Here is a 21,497-nt window from a genome sequence, read left to right as displayed (position 1 = left end):
CGGGGGCGGGGCGGCGCGGGGCGGGGCGCACCCGGGGGCGAAAGCCCACCCACCGGCCCCAAGTCTGATTTTGGAAGCTCGGCCCCGGGGTGTCCAAGGACTGAGTCTAGACTATCAAGGGTCATCCCTACCAGCTTCACAACCTCCCATCCTTGCCACCCGGGTCCACTCGGGCAACTGTAGCTCCAACCACAGTTCACTTCTGATCTTAGACTTCTCAGAACTCAGGCTGGATCGGCCGTCACTCGCCCACAGATGGGGGAGACCACTGAGCAGCCCTGTGATGATGCTCCACCCTGAGTTAATGATAGTTAAACTTAGTCCATTAGAAAATGGACTAAATGATAAAATGGGGCAGATGATAAAAACAAACTCCAACAATGCACTGGACACAGCCTATGTGGGCTACGGCAGTCACAGTAACCCTAAACCAGGGGTCCTCAAACTTTTTAAACAGGGGGCCAGTTCACTATCCCTCAGACCGTTGGAGGGCCGGACTATAGTTAAAAAAAAAAAACTGTGAACAAATTCCTATGCACACTGCACATATCTTATTTTGAAGTAAAAAAACAAAACAGGAACAAATACAATATTTGTATTTGCATGTGGCCCGCGGGCCGTAGTTTGAGGACCCCTGCCCTAAACATTCAGGGCTGACCCTAGTCTAACCTGAGAGAAACTCTTTTTAACGCCCAGGCCTGGCCCTGCACACCCTTGTAGGCTGCAGAAGATAGGCAAGGACAGCCTTCACTGCTCTTCCCCACCCACACTGCCTAAACTCTAACAAACCTGCTCAAGGTGGGACAATTGTGTTAACATCTAGGTGGCAGAAAAGCTATAAACTGGGATTCCTTTCTTACCAGCACATCAAATCAATCTTTGAGAGATCAGAGAGCTGGTAGGTACTTAGAAGGAGATGTGTGTAAACTACATAAGACATTTGAAAAAATTAGTGTAACAGCTGATATATATTTTTCTTTCCCACAGGGAAGAGAATGTGACAGATTAATATGTGCTCTGTTCTGACCCATGAGTCAGTTTCCTCAAATCTAACTGGATTTATCTACCTCAACTCTATCCCAAAGAACCTGCTGTGATGGTGGGAATAAAAAAGTTCTATTATCCATGCTGTCTAATATGGTAAACATATGGCTAGTAAGCACTTGAAATGTTGCCAGTGTAAATGAGAAGTTGAATTAAATTTAATAAATTTAAAGTGCCATATGTAGCTAGAAACTACCATATCTAACAGTACAACTCCAAGTGAACTAGCTAAATGCATTTTCATAACCTGCAATGGTGAGAACCAGACATAGGGTTATGATAACCCCGGGGAAACCACCTTCATAGCCTTGCTATAAGAAGCCAACCACCACCCTCTTACATGCAACATCTATCTCTTTCCTAAAATAAAACTGCCATGCAAGGATTTAGAATGATAAACATCCCCAAACTTAAGAGGGAAAAAGAAATTGTTTCTTATTTTAAAACAAATGACAAGTAAGCATTTACAGTGCAAAAACTCAAAATAAAAATGCCCTAAAACAGATGCTATTATTCATAGGAATTTAATACATAATAAAGGTATTACCACACATCAACAGAGAGAAAAATGGCCACAAATAAAAAGGGTTATCACCCTAGCCAGTTTGGCTCAGTGAACAGAGCGCCGGCCCACAGACTGAAAGGTCCTGGATTCTACTCCAGTCAAGGGCACATACCTCGGTTGCAGGCTCGATCCCCAGCCCTGGTCTGGGCTTGTGCAGGAGGCAACCAATCATTGTGTTTCTCTCACATCAATTTTCTCTCTGTCTCTCCCTCTCCCTTCCACTCTCTCTAAAAATCAATGGAAAAATATCCTCTCATGAGGATTAACAAAACAAAAAAGTTAACAACAGAAATCACACACTTTAAAACACACCTCTGGATGTCAAAAAAAACACACCACACACACATACACACACACACACACACACACACACACACACACTAAAAAAAACAGCTGGGGCAAATTATTTGCAATAAAGGAGAGACAAACTAAAGGTTAATGTTCTTAATATATAAAAAAACTCTTACAAATTTGTAAGAAAAAAGTTCAAAAAACTGTCCAAGAACATGAGAAGATGAGAACCAGGAAAAACACATTAATTTCATTAATGTCAAAGAAATGCACATGTCATTTTTCACCTATTAAAATGATAAAAATATAAAATATCCACTGCACCCAAAAGTACTGATATTTTCATACAATGTTTGAAAGTATTTTCATACATTGCAAATTGACATTAATATTCCTTAAAAAGTTATATCCTTTAATAATTCTGTCAGATGTCAACCTACTAAACAAATAACCAGGGATATAAAAAGATTTATAAGAATCTTCATCAACAGCATTTATAATAAAAAAATTACAAATGAGATTAATAAAGCAAGTCATGGCTCATCTATTCAAAGGAATGCTATAAATTAAATGTTTTTAAGGCTATATTAAAAACCATTAAGTGAAACATAAGTAAACTGTACTGAATGCTTCTCCCAGTAACATTTTAATGTTAAAAATATAAAATACCAACTGCCTCCCCTGCTCCCAGAATGCCCTTCTCTGCTCCAAGCCATCCTCCATCATCGCCTCTGAAGCCCTTCTCTGCAGCTCTAATCTACTCCCTATCCCTGCCCTTTGGTTGCCAGGCATTCCCCACAGTAAACATTTCTCTGCAGGTCAGTCCCAGTGATAGAAGACACTTTTATAATGTCTTAATCTTCTTAAAGGACTTTTCCCCAATACCCAGCATCCTTCTCTGCTACTTCAGCCAGCTCTCAGGACATCCAGCTCTGTTCCTCCAACCCCTACCTCCATCCCAAAGAGCTTCCCTTCTTTCCTGCTTATGAATGACTGAATGAGTGATCTAAGAGAATAAATCCAATTCTGATCAAGGAAATCAAATTACTAAGTTTAACTCCAGATGATATGACAGGATACTTTTATTTTATTTTATTTCCATTATTCTATTCTCACCATATTTTCTACAAGGATGCATACCATGTATACTTTTATAATAAGGAGAGAATAAACAAACAGAACTGTACTTTCCCCAAATTTCAACCCGCCCCTAGGTTGAGATTAGAGATACTCTAATCAGTTGTGTGATTTCCACATATTTTGGAAAACATTTAGAACCTACAGTAGATCCAGCCTCAACAAGTAGCCTCTGGCCACGAAACAGCAGTTCTCTTTCCTGGAATTAAAGATTAACACAAAATTATAACATATCTCAAAATCTTGTCTGTAAATTGCAGACGAATTCATAACAAAACCTGCCAGAGGGCTCACGATACTATTTTACAAGGTTGGCTGTGGTCTTCCTCTTTTCACAAATGGCCAGCTTGATGCATAGCATGTTTAGCTACAAACGCCTCTGCTGACTCTCCCTGCAACATTTTCATGGCTCGCCAATAGATCTGTCCGCAGTTCTCAGGTCTACCAAGGGGGTGGTTCAATTCTTCTTTGATGTAATCCATCCAAAGATCTTTAAAGGGAACCAAAAACTTACTATAAACATACAATTAGATAAAGGATGCGGCTTTATTAGGTAAACTTAATTATTTAATATCAATGTACCACAAGATTTCTAAGAAACTTAACTTCTTATGATTTCCATAGAACCCTATGTGAAACAATACCTCTCTTATCATCTTTACTCTAGATATATCAAAACTATTTTTTTTAAGTAGAAAACTTCACTTTAATCATAGTAATCTATATATTTTACAAACTCAAATAGACTATAAATATTTTGGAGGCAGAATTTTGTTGAGTCTCTTTCAAGGTGAAACTGACCTCAATGAGTTCACTATAACCCTGTTACAATGCTTAACAAAACTTGTTTGGGTTAGTAAGCAAGTTTTTTCATGCACTCTGTCAGAAGGTCTGTTGAAACCTCTTAAGAACTAATGCATTTTTTAAAATGTGGGTTTAACAACTACACATGTCAGTTTCTGAGTGTGAATTTACATGCCATACCTACACCCAGAAGTCCTATAAATGAGGACAATGTGGCAACAGTCAATGACAACTAACGTCAATTAGCTTGCCACCACCCCTTTACTGTAACTCCCATTCCTTTTTGTTCTGACCACATTGACCTTTCCCTTACAAATGCCACAGTTTTTAAAGAGAACCAAACCAATCAAATCTTCCTCTATTCAAGAATTAATAGTTTTATCTGCAAGTACTTATGCACCAAGTGAGGGAACAGGCAGGGCAAGGATGCAAGTTTTATTCTCAAAGAGGGCCATGACCCAAAAGTTAAGAAACACTGTTCTAACCACACTGATAGGTTACAGATCACACATGCAAACAGACTTTTGTGTGTATAGCTAAAGTTTACTTACCAGAATCTACAGATCCAAACTCTCTCAAAGCCCTCTCATAATATTCTCTCAAGTTCGCCATTTTGCAGGATTCCTAACAAAAATAATCAGACAATCTTGCCTCAAAACCTTAATTTACAATGTCACAAATTCATTTCAACCACATTGTTAAACTGCTACCATCTATTAGGTACTTGAAGGAGAGGAGGGTTGGGGCTTAAGATGAGCATAGCCTGGCTTTCAACTTACTCAGAGAAAAGTTATATGCATTTACTTCCAGAGTGAAGTAAAAGTTAGTGATAAAAAGCACTTTGCTATGGTAGCATGGAAAAAGCCTAATTAGTTCTCAGTGGGAGGAATATGGAAGCTTCACAGGAAAGTATATTTGAAAGCCCTGAGGGAGGAGTAGGATTAAAATAAATAAATGCAGAAGGTTCTACTCCTTATGGCTAGGGATGTCTTCCTTTTGAATACCTGGCCTCTAGCACATGTTAGCTATGTCAACCTTAAAACTTTTTAGCCCTAGCCAGTTTGGCTAAGTGGATAGATCATCATTAGCCTGCGGACTGAAAGGTTCCAGGTTCGATTCCGGTCAAGTGCATATGCCCGGGTTGTGGGCTCCATCCTCACTATGGGGTGTGCAGGAGGCAGCCAATCAATTATTCTCTCTCATCATTGATGTTTCTATCTCTACCTCTCTCTCCCTTCCTCTCTGACATCAATATATATATATATATATATATATGAATATATATATATATATATATATATATATATATATATATATATATATAAAGTTTTTTATTGAGGCAAAATATATATAAATACTGGTTATATGACCTTTCCCAAATTTTTTTTAATCCTCACCCGAGGATATGTTTTTCATTGATTCTAGAGAGGGGGAGAGAGAGAAGCATCAATGTGAGAGAAAAACATCAATCAGTTGCTTCCCGTACTCACCCCGACCTGGGATCAAACCCCCAACCTGGTATGTGCCCTGACTGCGAATCAAACCTGCAATCCTATGGTACAAAGGACAACACTTTTTTTTTTAATTGATTTTTTACAGAGAGGAAGGGAGAGGGATAGAGAGTTAGAAACATCGATCAGCTGTCTCCTGCATACCCCCCACTGGGGATGTACCTGCAACCAAGATACATGCCCCTGGCTGAAATCGAACCTGGGACCCTTCAGTCCGCAGACAGACGCTCTATCCACTGAGCCAAACCAGTCAAGACAACACTTTAACCAACTGAGCCACATGGCCAGGGTGACCTTTAGCAAACTTTTTAAATCCTCTGACCTTGAAAGGATCCTCACACATAAAACAAGGATAATGATATATTAGAGCAGGGGTCCTCAAACTTTTTAAACAGGGGGCCAGTTCACTGTCCCTCAGACTGTTGGAGGGCCGGACTATAGTTTAAAAAAAAACTATGAACAAATTCCTATGCACACTGCACATATCTTATTTTGAAGTAAAAAAACAAAACGGGAACAAATACAGTATCTGTATTTGCATGTGGCCCGCAGGTCGTAGTTTGAGGACCCCTGTATTAGAGTAATTACAAAGACTAAATTAAAATGCTGATTAATTATGCACCGAGCCAAAGAGTGGGTACTAACTTCACAATAAAAAAATGCTAATGCTTCTCTCTCTCTCTCTCTCAAATTAATAAATAAAAATAAAACAGTAAAAACTGTGTATATAAGTAAACAAAAAATTAAAGAAAACAATAAAAGTAACAACAAACATGGTTGGTTGTGTTACTATAATGGGATTAGATACATTTGATATCCATGTATTAGTTTTCTGAGTCTTTCCTGTATTTTTCCTCACTCACGTGCTCTGTTAAAAATACCAGAAACAGCCCAGCTGGCATAGCTCAGTGGTTGAGCGTCCACCTATGAACCAGAAGGAGGTCACGGTCGATTCCCAGAGAGGGCACATGCCTGGGTTGTGGGCTCGATTCCCCAAAGGGAAAGCCAATCAATGATTCTCTCTCATCATTGATGTTTCTATTTCTCGCTCCCTCTCCCTTCCTCTCTGAAATCAATAAATATATTTATTTATATATAAAAAAAAATATATATATATATGTATCAGAAGCAGTTACTGGGTGCCTATTCTTTACCTCATAACCCAATACAAGAGATAAACAGGATGCTGTGGAGGCAGAAACAGTGCCTCGCCCAGCCTGGCAGGGAGGGCTTTCTATAAGCGGTGACATCTAAGTATTCAATTTCCTGAGAGGTACATTCTCTTCTTTGCCTGATTACCATTTCTAAACCATCTCTATGAAAAAAAGGGATTAGACAAAGGGACCAGAAATTTATATTGTATTATAATGAGCTTTTTAAATATTAAAATGCTGCCATAAATTAGTAACCACTAATCAATTTTCCCAGACAAGAAATGAATAAATAAGAACACTTACTTGCTCTTTTTCAAATTGGATTACTTTCCTGAAAAAAGCAACTGAAAATGGACGGCTTTCCTGTAAACTAAAAAGTAGAGGGGGCACTGTTATCCTCCATATTGATAGCCACTGCCACCACAAAACGTGGTTCAATAAAAATCTGCCCACAATTCAATGCAAGGACTGGATTTAACCACCAGTCACTCAGTGCTTTCAATCTCCAATGATACTCTTCACCACCACCAAATTCTTTCCTATCCGGCTTTCTTCCTGTTCTTTCTTACTTTCAGAGTCTTAAGTTCCCTCTTCTACTACATCCCAAGGTCTTTTGAAAGAGACCAATAATTCTACTTCTAAGAATATCTTCTAGGGTAATGGTTTCCAACATGGATATATTTATGCAGAAATGTTCATCAAAGCAGAATTATTGTGCCAAATAACTTATGGCACATCTACAGAGTGAAATACCATATAGCTATTTTTAATAAATAATGTCTATGAAGAATTATTAATGACAGGAAAAAGGCCAGGCTTAATGTTCACCAACAAAAGTGATAAATAAAATGTAATTATAGTATAATTTCAAATATGTGACAGACAAATTTTAAGATGATATAGCAACATGAGTTTTTCTCTTGATGGAGGGATTAGAATGAATATTTAGTTATCTCTTTTTTCTTCTTTTTCATAATAGGTACGACTTGCTTTTACTGTTCAAAAAACAAATAAATAAAACTTGTTGAAAAGCCTCTGGGATTACTTCCTCAGATACTATTTGTGACACATGTAATCTGTGTATGAGGAGCTGCGTGTGGAGTGGAGAAACTAGTACAGCTATGGACATCTGTGAGTACCTTTTAAACACAGCTCTGGCCTTTTTGTAGCCACCGCTTCGATAAGCCCAATCCAGGTACTTTTCCTTCAAAGTGACTGAGTCAGCACCCGTGACAGCTAAAATAGCTTTCTACAATTCAAAAAAAAAGACACAGCTGTGTGAGAAATTTATAAATATCAAAACCCATTTTCCCAGAGCCATCCCAGGTTGCTCAATAGTGCTTTAGGAAGAGCTGCTATAGAAATAACCCTAAAGCTAACCAACCAATAATCCTATCTGCTCATTCCCTACCCACTACAAAACTCAGAGCGGGCCTATACCTTATAGATGGCTTCAGTGTCTTCTTGGCTTTTGGCACCTTCACTCCACTCTGCCCAAGAAATCCACAATGGCAGACAAACCTGCTCATAATAAAAAAAAAGTTAGGAAATGAGAGCTTAGCACTACACTCTGAAAACTAGTCGCTATAAAGACACGTTCCTCCTAAGACAATCATGGATTCATTCCCACTCTGTCCTTGCTTTGATAGAAGCTTCTGTGACCAGGAATGACATGCCAGAATACAGCCTTCTAAACAAGTCACCCAAAGCAATACTCTCCTGTTAACTCTAGTTCCCTTATGCTGAGGAATGTTGCCTATCTATATATATAAAAGCCTAAGCTGCCGAACAACCGGTTGACCGATCGCTATGATGCATACTGACCACCAGGGGGCAGGTGCTCAGCAGCTGCCCCCTGGTGGTCAATGTGCTCCCACAGCCAACCTCCCGCAGCTGGCCAACCTCCCATGGACCCCTCCCCCTGGCCAGCCGGCCCTGATCAGCCCTGATTGGGACTGGGCGAGATGGCTTCTATCAGCCCCATCACCGGTCAGGCTGAGGGACCCTACCTGTGCACTAATTCGTGCACTGGGCCTCTAGTAGTTATTATAATTGATTATCTGTTAGTTAATTAACAGCCAATAGCTAGTCAGACCTATACCTACCGAGGTCTCTGCTCTTTAGGGCCCACAACACAAGTACTAATTATCTAGGCTGAACTATCTAACCTTCACTCATGTCTCAGAGGCACACGCATATGAGCAATAAAATAATTAAGATTTTTTTTCCCACTTTAACTTCTGGAATACTTTTTTCCTACTAATATAAAAGATTCACTGCAAAGCTTTAAGGTTTAGTCCATTAACCTTTAAAGTTTAGAAATATACATGTGTTTTAAAAATCAGGCTTAAGCTCAGCTTTTGTAGCAAGTGAGAATATACTATTAATATTTCTCACTTGTAGGGTATCTAGATGGAATATAAAACTTTACATAGTCAATTTCCAAATAAAGAATTAGAAATAGGCCATTAAATCGAAGTAAATTTTTCTACTCTTGACCCTTAAATCACAAACGTACTCTAGGGCCAGCCCTCCTGAGACAAGTACAAACATACTCTAGGGCCAGCTCTCACGAGACAAGTACACTCCAACTATGCTTTGGCTGAAATCTTACAAGGTTTCCCAAATAGAATGAAATACTCACAGACCTGGGGTTTCAGGGACGCAAAGGCTTCTTTAAAAACACTGGCTATGTCAGGGCTCTTGGAATCAATCAGCACCTGCAGCTTCATCTGCCACATCATCACAGAGTCTTTAAACAATTCAATCCCGGCCACTGCCACCTGCAGAGCTTCCTTAAGTAAGTCATGCTGCCGCAACAACTCAATCTGGATAAAACGAAGGATCAATGGAAAATTAATACTGAGAGCTAAATTATCTATGTAATGGGGGGGAAAGGAGGCAACAATTTCAATAGCCTTGCCACTAAGCCTTTCACTATGGCTGCCAAACAGGCACAAAGTGAACAATTTGCAAGTCCTCCTCCATTCCCTGCTCCTACTCCCAAGTGGTATCCAAAGATAGGGAAGAGGTGAAAATTAGAAGGCCTAAATAATTTAGATTGAAAGTTAAGTTTTTAATAAAATAGTTCACTATAATAAAACCCATATCCACCAAATAGAATATAAAAATTAGTAAAGAGCTGGGCTGGTATAGCTTAGTGGTTGAGTGTCAACCTATGAACCAGGAAGTCACCCCTCCATTCCCCTGTCAGGGCACATGCCCAGATTGTGGGCTGGTCCCCAGTAGGGGGCATGCAGGATGCAGCCGATCAATGATTCTCTGTCATCATTGAAGTTTCTCTCTCTCCCTTTTCTTTCCTCTCTGAAATCAATAAAAATATATTTTTTTAAAAATCAGTAAAGATAAGACCAGTATTTGTAGGTTGGTAAGGAAACTAAAAGTTTATTCATTCAAACAGAGTTGAGCACACTATAAACTGGTACAATTTTTCTAAAATATAATTTGACATTATGTAACAAGAGTCATAAAAGTGTTTGCAACTTATATTTGGGAATTATATTTTAACAAATATGGCCCAAAAGTATATCAATGGAAGGAAATCTAATCTGTTCAAAATGCTTGTATCCACACTATTTTATTTATTTTATTTTTTTAAATATATTTTTATTGATTTCAGAGAGGGAGAGGGAGACAAAGATAGAAACATCAATGATGAGAGAGAATCATTGATCAGCTGCCTCCTGCAAACCCCACAATGGGGATCGAGCCCACAACCAGGGCATGTGCCCTGACCAGGAATCGAACCGTCATTTCCTGATTCATAGGTCAACGCTCAACCTCTGAGCCACGCCAGCCAGGCAACACACTATTTTAACAAGGGAAAAAAACCTAAAACCAATTCAATTTTATAAAATTGTGAAACAGCAAATAAAAGGGGAGTATATAATCCATTCACTCAGCAAGATTTTTATTGCATGCTGTATTTGCTAAATTCAATCATGAGAATATCAGGTGCATTCTCTACCACCCACAGAGCCTCTAGTCTAGCAGTTTGATATGTGCCATGACAGAAAAAGCATCATTGCTTTCGAAGTATAAAGCATGGTTTACGGCAGTGATGAGAAAGGCCTCCAACCAATAAAGAAGCATCATTTAGACTTAAGAAAAAGCAGGCATTAGTCAAGTGAAAGCAGAGATTCCAGCCAGCATATGCAAGAGGCTGAAGGTGAGAGACAGCTTGGATACAAAAGGAAATCCAAGTTTAGAATGGCTGGAGGGGTAGGATGTAAACTGCAGGGCTGGCAAAAGAGGCTGGAAATACAGGCAGGGGCCAAATTAATGACACTGAGCAGCTTTACCCAAAGGACAGTGGAAAGCCACAGAATAATCTGATAATCAATTTTAAAAGAACATTCAGTGGGGATTCATCTGGACAAAGGATGGATGTAGAAATCAGCAAAGCTTAAGTTCAGCGGCAGTATGTTGAGGCACTCTCATTAAAGGCAAGGTCACTGAATGAGCGATGAGGTGATAGGGTTAGGAAGAACAAAATGAGAGATTTGGAGAGCAGAGGATGTTTGAAATAGCCAGAGTGGTGAATGGCAAAATAAGCAATAAGGAGAGAGCGTGACTGCCAAGACAATACTCAAAGCAAAGCCCATCTGGATATACAGGGTGGGACTGTCGTGCCAGCATTCAGTAACTCGAATTGGGACAGCTGAACTCACCCAGGTCTGGGATTTTTGCCAGACAGATGCTATAGCGGGAGAAGGGCACCTCAGTAGTGGTATAATATAATAGTCTACTGTACAGGATATGCACCATGTAAGTATATGTAGAAAGTATTTTTGAATGTTAATGTAAAAATAATAGAATACAAAATAGCAAAACATTAGTTGTAATTATATAAAAATTGTATACTGATATGAATCAGGAGTTATACAAATCAAAGGCACTAAACAAATATAAAGATTTTGGTCCTTTTTTTCCCTCCAAAGGTATTTAAATACACTAACACGTTCATTATCTCATGTTATGCTCTCAACAACTCTGTGATATGGCAAAAACAAGGACTGCTATCACTATTTTAAAATCAAACTCAGAAAGGTTAAGTGATTTGCCCAAGTCACCTCGCTGTTAAGTGGCAAAACCTGATCTAGAACTATGTACTCCTACAGCACATTACTCTGGTCTCTACAATAATCCTTACCCACCCGGGGGAAGGAATGGGTTAATATGCCTCCTAGAATGTCAGCTTCTGAAACACAGGGAACACATCTAATGTGTTTTAATTGTACCAATGGTTAACCTGGGCCAGGCATTTAGATTAAAGCTAGGAAAGGCATGTTCAGGAAAAGATAGAAGTGTGGACAAATCAACCAAACAGTGACTCCTTGTTCTGAGTGTTTCCCGCTCTATAACATTCTTCCCTTTACTGGTACAGGTTTCATTTTGTTATACAACTAACACTGAGAGCCAAATGTAAATACTCTCTACATCCACATACCAAACTTCCAAATGGTCTTAGTCACATACCATGTGTATCACAACAATGACACCAGCACGAACCCACTGGAACTGAATACGTATAATTGCAGTGAATGTGTTGGTGTCCTTACCCACTGCTTGTACAGGAATTCTGGTAGAAGTCTGAGTTCATGTGCCTTCTTGAATGCAGTCATGGTCCTTTCCAGCCTCTGGAACCAGAAAAATGCCTCACTTCATCACAAAGATCCCAGCAGAGGTTGCTGGCCTCTGATAGGAACAAATGCAGTTTCGCACATTTCTGAGAGCTGGGAGAAGGGACTGAGGTGGTTTCACTTATGATCAGATGAGCTGGACAGCTGCCCCAAGCACAGCCCAGCAAGAGAGCACCTCCCGACCCAGGGACCAGGATAAGGGCAAAGCAGACTCAGACCTTCAGAATGACAGGTCACTCAAGGAGAAAGAGCAATAAGCACGAGGTTCTTGGAAGCTGTCCCAGGCCCCAAAAGAGTCTGTCCTTCTTTGAAAAGGTAGTCACTTTCTCTTCGGCCCTGTGACCACGTCCTTACCTGCCCTCTGAGGGACTGATTACTTGTCTTCTTAGCAAATCTTTCCAAGCAAAAGCTGATGTAACACTTCCACATGGCCTCTGAAAACATCAGAAAGATTCCACTGATCAATCACCAATTCTTAGTTTAACAATCATCATACATCTTTCCTTTGAAGGGAAAACTCCTCTGAAGAAGGGATTAAACTAATCTCATGGGGGAGTGGAGGGGAAGAGCTATTCTGATTACAGCCAATAAACCATCTCAAACACTGGGGAAAAAACAACTGAGTAATGACATAAATATAAAAATTGAAAACCATGTTATATATGCCCTCTTAATACTTCAATATTACAAAATTAGGAAGTAATCTATATTAAAAGATAATTAAGGAATTATAATTAAACAATCTTCCTAATATCACTTCCCCAAATAAGTGAATACATACATATATATATCACTACTGTCAAGGAAGGTCATAAAAGCTCCATCTTTCACCACCAGAGAAAGAAGAGGTTGTAAAGCCAAGTACACTATAAACTACCGGAGATTCCTGAAAGCGACCTGGTCACGGGAACCGGAGCTTCGGTCTCCCGTTCATGAACACCATTGCTTCCACACCGCACCGTGGTTTGGTGCAGCTCACCTGTAGGGAGAGTCTGGACTGCCTCTTCGTACACAGCGCAGCAGCGCTCCTCCCTCCGGCCCATCTCCAGTGCTCGGGCTTGCTTTGTCGCAGGCTGCTCTTCTCCTGGCTGTGGCTGGATCTCTAATTCTCGCCGTGCCACATAATCCCAAGTGAGAGGGTCGTCTGTGTGCAGAGCCTGAAGGCTGGAAAACAGTTTACTGGCATGAATCCTATGGCAGGAGACTAATTCAGATATCCAAAAGACAGTTCCCTATGCTCTATAAATGTATCCAAGGCAGCCCTTTAACAATCCGTTACCATAAACAGGCTCTTCAGGTTACCTTCACACTCACGGTATAAATTTTGTCTATGGATGATCAGAGTTGTCGCCATTTATTAGGTTTCAGTGTTAACTTTCAAGTTAGCTCTCAAAGTCAAATCAGCAGGGAGGTATGAGGACACAATCCTCCTTGAGCCCTGGAGAACCTTAGTATATCCAGGCTCTTGCATTTCTAAAATAAAGGCAGAGAAAAAGCAACACCTAATCCTTTACCAAAACCCTGAAGCTGTCTAAAGAGAAAACAGACCCACATTCTACTTTATCTCCTGTGAAAGGAAGGGGTACTACCTCAGAGTGAAGTACCCACAGGTATGCTCCAAGTAATTCACAACCATATAACCAGAATTAAAGAATAAAGTGCCCTAGCTGACTCAGCGGATACAGCGTTGGCCTGTGGACCAAAGGCTACTGGGTTCGATTCCGGTCAAGAGCAGATATCTTGGTTGCAGGCTCCTCCCCGGCCCAAGCCCTGGTCTGGGATCGTGCAGGAGGCAACCAACCGATGTGTTTCTCTCACATCAATATTTCTCTGTCTTTCCCTCTCTCTTCTACTCTCTCTAAAAATCAATGGAAAAATATTCTCAGGTGAGGATTAAAAATAAATAAAGTCACCTGCAACACTCAACAATAAACATTCGTGAGTATAACTCTCATTTTCCAGACAAAAGACATGCCAGGAAAGCAGAAATACAGATTTTTATAAAAATTGTAGGATTTACTTGTTATTGAATAAAGGCAAAGTATTTTCCAAGGGAAGCCAGCAAGTGAGTCAAACAACTTCTCCAGGAATATATATTTTTAATATGATTTACTATGGTACAATGGTCCTAAAACGAGGCTTCCCTCCAAGGATTTAGTGTGGTATCTTCTTCCCCACTTTGTAAATATCCAACCTCAAACCCTTACCACAAAATAAGAACAGCCATATCCACCTTTCCACTATTTTACTTACTCGTCATAAATTTCTTTTTGCAGATTTTTAGCAAAATCGAATAGCTGTGCAATTGAAAGCAGTGACACATGAAATTCTGCACCTAAAATTTAAAAAGTGGGAGAGGGAAGTAAGACTCTGAAGTATCACCTTACTCTAAAAGTACCACCTTCCTGATGTACTGAAGTTAGTTTGTTTTAAATTGAGAAATAGGACAAAGCAGAAAAAAAAAAATCACCCATAGTTTCATTACACAAGCAAAGCCATTATTAATATTTTGGAGTATTTATAAGTACTTGTAGCTTTATTCTAAACTTCTTAAGGGCATAAAGAAATGTATTAAATCATCTATTTCAACTCCCCACATGAATTAAGTACTAAATAAAAACTTATTGAAATGTTCAAGTATATCCTAAGGGGCAATAAGTTTTCTGAAAGAAACAGGACACTATTCCTACAGAGTTTTATACATATTCTAATAGAATTTTTAACAGAAATTTTCAAAATTAGCTAAAGGTCTTCCTCATTATAAGTAAACTGTTTCACTTTCCCATCATAAATAGATTTTCAAAAGATACCTACCTTTAATTATGTTTATGGAATTTTTGTAGATGATCCGTGCCAACTCACCCGTAAGGATTTCTTCAGGATAATCAAGATTTCCCTAAAGAGTGTTACATTGAACGTAACTTAACAGGTAGTTGAAGTAAGTAGAAAAAGAATAGGATAAAAATGAACTGTCCTAGACTACCTGTGCCATATAATCTCTGGCAAATCACATCTCTCTCTGCCAATTCCCTCACTTATAAAATGTGTAGTTGAATAAGACCGCTAATCTTCGAACTATGTTCTCTCAGGCTCCTGGAGTGGTGCGGGATCACTTGGCTTAAGGCCTCACTCCCCATTTAGACCAGAATAGGTCAAATTTTACATGCCCTATTGACCCTTCTATGTACAACTCTATTTGGATGAAAAATTTCAGAACCCTGGCCAAGTAGCTCAGTTGGTTAGAGCATCATCCCGATACACCAAGGTTGTTGGTTCGATCCCTGGCCAGGGCACATACAAGAATCAACCAATGAATATATAAATAAGTGGAACAACAAATGGATGTTTCTCTCGCTCTTTCTCCCTTCCTCTCTCTCTCTAAAAATCAATTAATTTTTTTTTAATTTCAGAGTTCAAAACCATAACAACAGATGATAGCAAAGTTCCTTTTTCAGTTCTAACATTCTGAAACTTCTTTCTTTAAAACTATTCTGTCACATAAAAAATTACATAAAAAAAGAGACTGGAAACCACACATTTCATAACCTTTCTCAAGCTCCATTAATATGTCACTTCATGAAATCATAAAGTATTAAAGAGTAGCATTTGGCCATTCCATCAGTAATAATTTTGAGGATCATTCCAATTAGTCCAAATGTCTATTTTTATAGCACAAAATTCCATTTTTATTACTAAGCCCATTTTACCAGGTCAACTCCAGACTCATCTCAAAGTTTCCAAATATGACATTAAATTGGAAAGAAAAATACATTCCAAAGATTTTTCTCTTACACCTAAGCAGCTCAAAACACTATACATTTTTAATAAGTTACAACACACTAGGCTCTTACCACATCCATTTTGGCTTTTTCAAATTCTTCCTTTTCCTTCCCCAATTTCTCAGCATGCATCAGCTCCATCCTGAAGTACTACAGAAGGGAAATGATGAACTGAAAAGCTTTGGAGATAACTTTTTTTAATTAGAAACATAGAAGATGCCCTTTTTTTAGCCATAATAATTGGATCTGGGAAGGCCTGGGGGAGTGGTATATCTGCTATGAAACTAGCTGGCACTGACAAGGAGGGAGATTCTGTGATGGTGGAACAGTTCTGTATCTTGATTGCAATGGCTACACAAATCTATACATGCGAGGAGAAAAAGAACTATATGCACGTTATACCAATAATAATTTCTTGGCTTTGATGTTATACTACTTTGCTATTATAAAATGTAACCATCAGGGAAAACTGAGTAGTATATGGTACACAGGACCTCACTGTATTATCTTTGTAACTTGCTGAGAATCTGTAATTATTTTGAAGTAAAAATCAATGGCAAACATATAATATCAGGTATACAAAGAGAAACTAATGCATGATTAACATGATTTACTAATGATGTACTACAATCCTAATGTAGGGGTTCTCGATACCCTTTTAGGTGGTCTGCAAATGAAAACTACTTTCATAATAATACTAACATGTTCCTTGCCTTTTACTCTTATTATATTAAGAGTTTAAAGTTTTTCAGAGACTATATAATGGGCCCTATCACCTAGACCAGTGGTCGGCAAACTGCGGCTCGGCACATCGAGGCTCGCGAGCCACATGCGGCTCTTTGGCCCCTTCAATGTGGCTCTTCCACAAAATACTGGCTCTTCCACAAAATACTGACTTCTGCGTATGGGCCACAAAGTTTCAATCGCACTGTATGTGCGTGCCCGCACGTGTTATTTTGCTGACCACGGACCTAGACTAGTGGTTCTCAACCTTGGCTGCACATTAGAATCATCTGGGGATCTTGTTAAAATCCTGATTTCTAGGTCGGGACGGCCCCGGTGAGGTCGGGATGGCCCCGGTGAGGTTGAAACGGCCCCAGTGAGGTCGGGACGGCCCCGGTTAGGTTGAAGCGGCCCCGGTGAGGTCGACATGGCCCCGGTGAGGTAGAATCGGCCCCGGTGAGGTCGGGACGGCCCCGGTGAGGTTGAAACTGCCCCGGTGAGGTCGGGACGGCCCTGGTGAGGTTGAAACGGCCCCGGTGAGGTCGGGACGGCCCCAGTTAGGTTGAAATGGCCCCGGTGAGGTCAGGATGGCCCCGGTGAGGTTGAATCGGCCCCGGTGAGGTCGGGACGGCCCCAGTGAGGTTGAATCGGCCCCGGTGAGGTTGAATCAGCCCCGGTGAGGTCGGGACGGCCCCGGTGAGGTAGGGGCGGCCCCGGTGAGGCTGAAACGGCCCCGGTGAGGTTGAAATCCCCCCGGCGAGGCGAGATGGCCCCGGTGAGGTTGGGACTCCTCCAATGAGGTTGGGACAGATAATGGGGCCCAGTATAGACTGATGAACAGGGGTAGATCCACAGCAGACCAACATTCCCACTGTCAAACTACAGTGGGAACCCTGGGGAGGTTGGGGGGGGGGGGGATTAAGAGATCAACCGAAGGACTTATATGCATGTATATAAGATTAACCAATGGACACAAGACGGGGGGGGGGAAGGGGCCGGGGGAATGTCAAGGGGGGGAAAAAAGGAGACATATGTAATACTCTTTGTAATACTTTAAGAAATAAAAATTATAAAAAAATAAATAAAAAATCCTGATTTCTGGGCCTCATCATTAGTAACAAAGAAGTTCCGGAGGATGAGGCCCAGAAATCAGGATTTTAACAAGATTCCCAGTGATTCTAATGTGCAGCAAAGGTTGAGAACCACTGACCTAGACTGAATGCCAAAGGAGATCTGAGAATCCAGCTGTCCTCTATTAAGTCAGATATCCAAGGCATTAACAAAAATGTGTAATAATGCCATTCTTCTTTTTCAACTTTGTTTTAGAAGAGCTTTCATCTAAAAATAATTAATCTGTATTAACATATCATGAATTTATTTTTAAGTAACTATTGTTAGATTTCTTGGTTTTAATTTTCAATGAAGTAAAAACTGATAGCTATAACCCATATAAACAAAAGACCTTTGAGGTCCTCAGTAATTTAAGATTGAAAGAAGACCAAAATGTTTGAACACCACTACTTATAGATCAATATATACTAACATGGAACTATAGTCATTATATCCTCCTATATAATAAAAGGCTAATATGCAAATTGTCCCCTTGGGAGTTCAACCAACTGGGAGTTCGACCGACTGGGAGTTCGACCGCTCACTATGACGGGCGCTGACCACCAGGGGGCGGCACAGAATGAAGAAAGGCCCTGGCCGGCAGCCGGCAGCCAGGGGAAGGAAAGCCCCGATCTACCCTGATCGCCGGCCAAGCCTAGGGACCCTACCCATGCACAAATTTTGTGCACCGGGCCTCTAGTATTAGATAAAAATACAGAACACAAGAATGTTATAGTCCTACTTTTCAGAAATAAATATCTGTAATTGGCATAAAGTATGGGGGATAAGAATAATTTTTCTGTTACTTTTTCATAGAACTGTTTTCTATTAAATAAATAAATTCTAATTATTTTTGATAAGAATAAACAATAAATCTATTCCCATTTTAGAAAATACAAGTATGAACATTTATTGAAAGCCTCCAAAAAACATGTAAAATAATAACACCAGGGGGGTGGATAGAGGTGGAAGAGAGGGGAAATAAATGGTGATGGGGGAAAAATAAATAAAAATACCATACAATAACCCTATAACAGCAGGGAAGACTGATTCTTACAAATAGTTTTTCAATAAAAATAATCAAGGCAGCAAAGGAATGTCTAGTAGAATATGAAAAGAAACAAAGGGAATCAAGAGTACAATATAAGCCCTAACCAGTTTGGCTCAGTGAATAGAGCGTCGGCCTATGGACTCAAGGGTCCCAGGTTCGATTCCGGTCAAGGGCATGTACCTTGGTTTGGGGCACATTCCCAGTAGGGAGTGTGCAGGAGGCAGCTGATCAATGTTTCTCTCTCATCGATGTTTCTAATCCTCTATCCCTCTCCCTTCCTCTCTGTAAAAAAAAAAATCAATGAAATGTATTAAAAAAAAAAAAGAGTACAATATAAAACATCATTAAATTACTATAAGACAAAAAAAAAATATGGTTGGGACAGCTACAATACCAATTAGCATGAAAACCCATTATCTTTTTCCCCTCAGCATGGAGGTCTAATTTTCATTTGAAGACTAAATACCTCAGAAAAGGGTGCAAAGTTTCCAATAATGCACCATTTCCAACATTTGTTTGGTTTTCTTTCATCAAAAGTATAGCCATCATTGTCCCAGTGTACCTCTCCAAGGGGAAGTAAGTCTACCAAGAAGGGAAGAAAGTACCTATCTCAAGAAACAGAGACAAAGAGAATGAGAAGAAAATGGACAAGAAAGGGGAAGAGAAGCCAAAAGGAGGTAAGTGGGTGGAGGTGGGGGAGAAGTGGAAGAAAAAGACAGGAAGGAGGGAGAGAGGCTAAGAGAAGTGAATGGGAGGAAGGGAGGGAGGGAGGTAAGAAAAAAAATAAGAACAAAGGTATAAACATGGCTGAACCCCTGCCCCCCCGACTGAAAAAAGTAAGGTCCAGTTCCCTACCCCTCCCAACCATAATGGGCAGGTAGGAGCTTTAATGTCTCACTAACAACCTAGAACAGCAGTTCTCAACCTGTGGGTCTCGACCTCTTTGGCGGTCGAACGACCCTTTCACAGGGGTCGCCTAAGACCATCCTGCATATCAGATATTTACATTATGATTCATAACAGTAGCAACATTACAGTTATGAAGTAGCAATGAAAATAATTTTATGGTTGGGTCACAACATGAGGGACTGTATTTAAAGGGCCAGAAGGTTGAGAACCACTGACCTAGAAGATGCACAGGGTCAAAACCTACTACTGGCCAAAATATACCCTCCTAGCCCCCTTTCTCAGCAACTCCCTACTAACCACTAGCCTCTGTATGGGAAGTTTTTTTTAACTTAAAGAATGTGTGTCTCCAGAGGACCAAAGTGAGACATCACTCTCATGGAATGAACACACACACTCACTTCTTGATAAAGTTTTGCGGACTGGGGATGAAAGCGCAGAGCTCGAAGAAAGAGTTGTCTTGCACTTTCTGAAGACAAGCGATCTTCCATTTCCCATTTGGCCGCCATAATCCACAAAGCTATAAATGAAAACATCAGACTTCATTTTAATAAAGTAACTAACTTAGGCACACACACAAAAAATGAATGCTCCAATTTTAATACTGAAAGAATTTTTTAATCCTATCAAAAGAGGAAGGAAAAGGAGAGAGGGAGTTTGTAATGGTTATCTGTAAAGTACTGTTGCTTTATCTAAAATTACAAAGAATAAAATTACAAAGAATATCCTAAAGAAAACAGGTAAATATTACATCTAAAGTAGTAATTATGGTTCTATTACTATTTCATCAGATCTAAAGTCAACATCATTTCAAGTCACATGCAAATTTTAAAAGTGATAAAATGCTGGGGAAAAATTGTGCATCTTAGAATCAATGAAATAAAATTATTTTCCTCTTTTCTCTAATTAAAATAGTTCATAATTTTTTTAAATGGCTCATAATTTTTAAAATAATTTTTTATCATACCTGCTAGGAATAAAGGCTTAAAAAACAAAACTTTTGTCCTTCTAGATGGGAAATTAAACTTGAGTTTGCATTCTAACCATTTCCCTATAAACTTAATAAAGGTCAGCAAGATTACCTTTGGTAAAAGTGACCTATGGCCCTAACCGGTTTGGCTCAGTGGCTAGAGCATCAGCCTGCGGACTGAAGGGTCCCAGGTTCAATTCCAGTCAAGGGCATGTACCTTGGTTGCGGGCACATCCCCAGTAGGGGGTGTGCAGGAGGCAGCTGATCGATGTTTCTCTCTATCCCTCTCCCTTCCTCTGTGTAGAAAATCAATAAAGTATATTTAAAAAAAAAAAAAAGTGACCTATGGTTGGTAACCACATCTGGACTAGGCTAGGGTCCTGAAGCTGTGCCCATCCAGGGGTCTTCTAAGCCAGAGTGGCTCCTCTACCCACTCATCCCCTCGCACCTGAACTGTTTCCAGCCTCTGAAGTGCGAATAGCACTCTACTGAAGAAAGGCACCTACGCTGTCCTGCTGTATTCTTCTGAATAAACTAGTGCCAAATGTAGCCTAATTGAGACTTGTGTGTTGTAAAATATCTAGTGGAGCCTAATACTTGAGAACAGGCACAGGGCACCTCCACTGGAAAATAATGTACCATCACACAGTATACACAAGGGAAGTGTTTCTCTTACAAAACATGAGCACCTACTCTATGCCAGTCACTCTTGTAAATCTGTATTAATCTTTTCCCCTGGAAGTTTCTGAAAACCCCTTAAATAAGACTGCCTTTCAAATAGAATGTCCC

The 21,497-nt window shown here is 39.9% G+C and overlaps 1 protein-coding gene across 1 annotated transcript in view; it reads right to left on the bottom strand.

The window, feature by feature from the left end:
• Window positions 1-1,552: 1,552 nt before the first annotated feature.
• Window positions 1,553-21,497, bottom strand: part of UTP6 (UTP6, small subunit processome component) — a 27,955-nt gene continuing 8,010 nt past the window's right edge. The window contains exons 7-19 of the mRNA XM_006102060.3: window positions 20,140-20,258; window positions 16,021-16,098; window positions 14,984-15,065; window positions 14,423-14,504; window positions 13,149-13,333; window positions 12,524-12,603; window positions 12,089-12,166; window positions 9,155-9,334; window positions 7,947-8,027; window positions 7,646-7,755; window positions 6,810-6,876; window positions 4,393-4,465; window positions 1,553-3,527 (exon numbers count right to left, since the gene is read on the bottom strand). Of these exons, the coding sequence (XP_006102122.1) occupies window positions 3,370-3,527; window positions 4,393-4,465; window positions 6,810-6,876; window positions 7,646-7,755; window positions 7,947-8,027; window positions 9,155-9,334; window positions 12,089-12,166; window positions 12,524-12,603; window positions 13,149-13,333; window positions 14,423-14,504; window positions 14,984-15,065; window positions 16,021-16,098; window positions 20,140-20,258 (1,373 nt within the window). The 3' untranslated portion in view covers window positions 1,553-3,369. The remainder of the gene's footprint in view (window positions 3,528-4,392; window positions 4,466-6,809; window positions 6,877-7,645; window positions 7,756-7,946; window positions 8,028-9,154; window positions 9,335-12,088; window positions 12,167-12,523; window positions 12,604-13,148; window positions 13,334-14,422; window positions 14,505-14,983; window positions 15,066-16,020; window positions 16,099-20,139; window positions 20,259-21,497) is intronic.

Source organism: Myotis lucifugus, unplaced genomic scaffold, assembly GCF_000147115.1.
Source record: "Myotis lucifugus unplaced genomic scaffold, Myoluc2.0 scaffold_396, whole genome shotgun sequence".
Taxonomy (NCBI): Eukaryota; Metazoa; Chordata; class Mammalia; order Chiroptera; family Vespertilionidae; genus Myotis; species Myotis lucifugus.
This window is presented reverse-complemented; position numbering and strand designations above follow the sequence as displayed.